Source organism: Silurus aristotelis, assembly GCF_946808225.1.
Source record: "Silurus aristotelis genome assembly, chromosome: 17".
NCBI classification, from domain to species: Eukaryota; Metazoa; Chordata; class Actinopteri; order Siluriformes; family Siluridae; genus Silurus; species Silurus aristotelis.
Window position 1 is genome coordinate 775,334 of NC_139590.1, and position 5,000 is coordinate 780,333.

General features: G+C 45.5%; 1 protein-coding gene across 1 annotated transcript in view; it reads left to right on the forward strand.

The window, feature by feature from the left end:
- itpripl2 (ITPRIP like 2) overlaps positions 1 to 1,371 on the forward strand; it is a 3,605-nt gene extending 2,234 nt beyond the window's left edge. Inside the window, exon 1 of the mRNA XM_083566743.1 lies at positions 1 to 1,371. This exon is cut by the window's left edge and continues 2,234 nt beyond it. Coding sequence (XP_083422869.1) covers positions 1 to 1,103 — 1,103 coding nt within the window. The 3' untranslated portion in view covers positions 1,104 to 1,371.
- Positions 1,372 to 5,000: the final 3,629 nt, after the last annotated feature.

Consider the following 5,000-nt stretch of genomic DNA (forward strand, 5'->3'; position numbering starts at 1 on the left):
TGGTGCGAGTCGGACGGGCCGACATCATTCCAGAGTCGTCTCTGGCATTTCGTGGGGACTTTGTTCAGATCGGGAGCTCGTACGAGGAGCACAAAGTGGGATCTCCGGACTGTTTTGACATTCTGGTCCCTCTTAGGCTTCCCCGAGGACTCAAATTGGAGCCTCGCAGTTATGCTGAGAAATGTGGCGGTGCTCCACTGGTCACCTTGGAGACACCGAGGAAGGAGGAATGGCCGAAGCGGCACAAAGCTTTTACGGACACTTACCTGCATTCGGACGGTTCACCGGGAGTCTACAGGTTAAATCCGGACTCTGTGATGCGCTGGTTTTACTGCGCATCCCAGCGCTGTCTGTCAGCTGTACGATACCCGTTTGAGCAGCGTTGTTTGCTCAGTCTTTCTCTCATTGAGGGACAACGTGTACAGCTTCACCTCACACCACGATCCGACTATGTCTGCTGCCACATCTCCATGGGAGTCCGACTTATCCCAGCCCTTCCTCTGGGTGATTCCGCCTTTTTGGTTGCGTCACCTGGTGCTCGGCGTTCGGAAGACCTGTGGACTATTTACTTTCCGAAGCAGGAGCAGAAGCTCCTTGGATGGTTGAAATCCAAACTCCCTGCCAGTTCCTGCCATCTCAAGTGCCTTCAGCTGATCAAAGAAGTGCGTGACCTTGGCGGGCAAACGTTAGACCAACCAGCGGGAGCCGAGTGGAAAGGAGTTCTTTCATCATATGTCCTGAAAACTGCTTGGCTACGTCTTCTGCTCAGCACACCATCCGAAGCCTGGGAAGACCGCCACCTGTTGGACCGCATAGAAGACCTGCTGCGTTTTCTAAAAGACGGCCTACAAACCAGGAGTCTCCGGCATCTCCTGCTTGGCGGAGACAAAAAGCTACTGCCGGATTCTGTCACTTTGCCAAAGATCTGTAAGGAAACCGTGCCATCTAACCTGTGGGCCGAGTTCAGCGTTGAGTCTCTGGACCTGGTCACGGCTCGTCTCTCCTACTCCTGGACTCACCTGCCTCGTCTAATTCGTCTCGGACGTCCACAAAGGACAACTCTAGGACGAGGTGTTCACTGTAAGCACATTGACGCAGAGTAGATGCTTTATCTCCAAACAGGGTCACAGATTTGTTCGTCTCAGGTGTGTTTTTTGATCTGCCCATGTGTGCTTATTGAACAAAATGTGAACTGAGAGAATGTTGTGTTTTTGTTCGAGCAGTTTGTGGAGAAGGTACGAGGATTTTATTGCATCCCGGTACAAATATTTCTTATTGTACTGTATCTCAAAGGTCATGAAGGTCACACAAAATCGCTGCTTTAAAAATTTAAGTCATAGGCCAAAGATTTATAAAAACGAATTATTGTCAGGGAGTGTGTGTGTGTGTGTGTGTGTGTGTGTGTGTGTGTGTGTGTGTGTGTGTTCAGCTGTGTGATATAAATGCTAAACGTGTGAGCACTGGTTGAGATTTGTATTGACTCACAGACATCATGTGGGTTGAACTCAGAACAGGTTTAACACACACACACACACACACACACACACACACACACACACACACACACACACAGTGTTTACTAACTCCATTGTGTTTCACTGCACTTGGTGTGATAGAGCAGGACATGCGTGTGTTTTATTCACCCAGCAATTTGCATGCAATTATTATTATTATTATTATTATTATTATTATTATTACATGTTTCATGTTTTGAAATGCCCCTGAAATGTATTAGTTCCGGGTTCACACGTGTGTTATAGCAGCTATAAACATCAGCCTCGCTTTATTCTCTCTTTTTAATTTACAGTTGCTGAGAGTTTCTCGAATCATCCTTAATATTTGCAAACCAGTAAATGCATTTCTCAAAACAATTTGTTCAAACAGCAAAACACATTGGATACTTAAAAAAAGCTGAACTTTTCTCAAAACCTTTAATTCATCTGTCAACAGTAAAGTGTTTGTGTCAGTAAACATCTCATTACCATCAGAATAACAAGTAAGTTTTTCACAATCATGCTGGTTGAACGTGTCGGCATGTTGTCAGTATGATGTTTCAGCATTTCCTGATGTGAAATGCGATTCAGATCCCAATACTAGCGTTCGTTCCTTTCCTGGTTCTTCATCCATTTTCAGAAATTGTAATTCTGTCTTTGCAAGCAGCAAACCGTCACAAAACCTCGTCTGAATCATTCATTCTTTTATCACGTGACTTTTATAGACGCTGTGCAGTTATATATGGATAGAGAAATGATCAGAACTTGGTGAATGTGACATGTTGGGAATCTGTTTATTGAAAATTTTAAACATTTGATTTCTGATCAAAGAAAAAACGAAATGAAATAAATGACTCAACAAAGATTTGTTCATTTTAATAAACGAGATTCAAAGAACCGACTCACTAAAATGATCTGATCTTCACATCTCCAGTGCATTTGCTCGCCAATTAAAGACCTATTTTAGAGAAGTAGCTGATGATTGGTTGATCTGATGCCAGACACATTTACATAAAAAATATTTTGCATTCAGTGACATGTAATAAACTGATGCTGAGATGTTTTGAGGTTCAAACTATTCAGGTGAAAACCAGTGTACTATATTTTGATCAACATGAACTTAAACAGTTGATAGTGTGGGAAACATGAGACACACAATCAATTAAATAAATGAACATTCGCAATTTGTTCAAAGAGAAAAAATGCTTTTATGATTGAGAAATGACGAGGTGATGTGGAGGTTGAACAAGTTTTGAGAATTTTATTTCTGATCTGAGAATCATCATCAAAACTCATTGCTTTAACTTCTGTCTGTGACCATGTGATGACACTGGAGACTCCTTCCTTCACTGGAGTCTGATAAGTGACTGTTTCTTTCCTCTCACAGTGTTTTCACTGTAACTATAAATAAAGAGAGAAATGTGATTATCTTGAATAAAAACACACTCAGGGACATGCGGTTGGAGGAAACAGAATATCTGCTGTGTCTTCCCGTCCCTCACACACACACACACACACACACACACACACACACACAAACTACACATACACAAACTTCTGATCCCTGGAGATACCCCTCTACAGCTTGTTGCCATGGAGATGGGGATTTTACGCCGGGGCCACTGGGGATGAGGGTGGATGGGGTGGTTGAGTCGCTCCGTCCCACTGAGACTCATGAACAATATTCTGGTTTTATTTCTTCCCCCTGTTTTTTCCTTCTTTTACAAACATGAAGGTGTTTTGACTGCGTTATTTACACACTCCTGCGCTCATTTCCACCGAGAAATCACATCTAACCCAGGATGTCTGAGTCACATAACACTCTGAATCACACACACACACACACACACACACACACACACACACACACACACACACACACATTGCTCAACTATTCCAATGAAGTTTCGTAGTTTTACTTCACTTTATTAAAAAGAAGAACAGAATCTAAAGTAACAAGAAAAAGCTCACAGCGTGAAACAAACACAATACGGCTCTATACACATCACGTGATGGAGAGATGGAGGGAGTGAATAAAGGACTGATAGAGTGAGTGACTGAGTGAATGAAGGACTGATAGAGTGAGTGACTGAGTGAATGAAGGAGGGGTGAAAGAAAGGAGTGAGCAATTGATTGAGTGAGACACTAAAAGAGTGAATGAAGGTGGAAGAGAGTAAGTGATGAAGTGAGTGATGGAGTGAAGGAAGTGATGGAATGATTGAAGGAGGGAGGGAGTGATAGTGATTTAAAGAGGGAGTGATGGAGTGATTTAAAGAGGGAGTGATGCAGTGATTGAAGGAGGAAGTGATAGAGTGATTGAAGGAGGGAGTGAGTGATGAAGTGATTGAAGGAAGGAGGGAGTGATAGTGATTTAAGGAGAGTGATGGAGTGATTTAAAGAGGGAGTGATGGAGTGATTGAAGGAGGAAGTGATGGAGTGATTAAAGGAGGGAGTGAGTGATGGAGTGATTGAAGGAAGGAGGGAGGGAGTGATAGTGATTTAGGGAGGGAGTGAGGGAGTGATTGAAGGAGGGAGTGATGGAGTGATTGATGGATGGAGGTTGTGATGGAATGCGTGATTTCTCTCTTTACAAACTCGCATCAATCAAAATGAATTTATTTGAAAAACTTTTTTCTTTCTGTAATAAATTGTTGGGTTCCTGTGCAGAAGAATGAGATTCTCCTTTTTCCTTGTTTCATCCTTTCTTATTTATGCTTCACCTGGTACTGCCCTGTGTTAGTGTGTTTTTGCGGTGGCAGGGGTGAAGGGAGAGTGTGGGAGTGGGTGAAGGGAGATTGTGGGAGTGGGTGAAGGGAAAGGGTGGGTGTGGGTGAAGGGAGAGGGTGGAAGTGTGTGAAGGGAGAGGATGGGTGGGGGTGAAGGGAGAGGTTGGGAGGGTGGGTGTGGGTGAAGGGAGAGGGTGGGAGTGGGTAAAGAGAGAGGGTGGAAGTGTGTGAAGGGAGAGGATGGGTGGGGGTGAAGGGAGAGGGTGGGAGGGTGGGAGTGGGTAAAGGAAGAGGGTGGGAGTGGGTAAAGGAAGAGGGTGGGAGTGGGTAAAGGGAGAGGGTGGGAGTGGGTAAAGGAAGAGGGTGGGAGTGGGTAAAGGGAGAGGGTGGGAGTGGGTGAAGGGAGAGGGTGGGAGTGGGTAAAGGGAGAGGGTGGGAGTGGGTAAAGGGAGAGGGTGGGAGTGGGTGAAGGGAGAGGGTGGGAGTGGGTAAAGGGAGAGGGTGGGAGTGGGTAAAGGGAGAGGGTGGGAGTGGGTGAAGGGAGAGGGTGGGAGTGGGTGAAGGGAGAGGGTGGGAGTGGGTAAAGGGAGAGGGTGGGAGTGGGTAAAGGGAGAGGGTGGGAGTGGGTAAAGGGAGAGGGTGGGAGTGGGTAAAGGGAGAGGGTGGGAGTGGGTAAAGGAAGAGGGTGGGAGTGGGTAAAGGGAGAGGGTGGGAGTGGGTGGGTAAGAGTAGCCAAAAGTGGGTGCAAGTGAGTGAGAGTGGATGTGGGTTGGCGAGAATG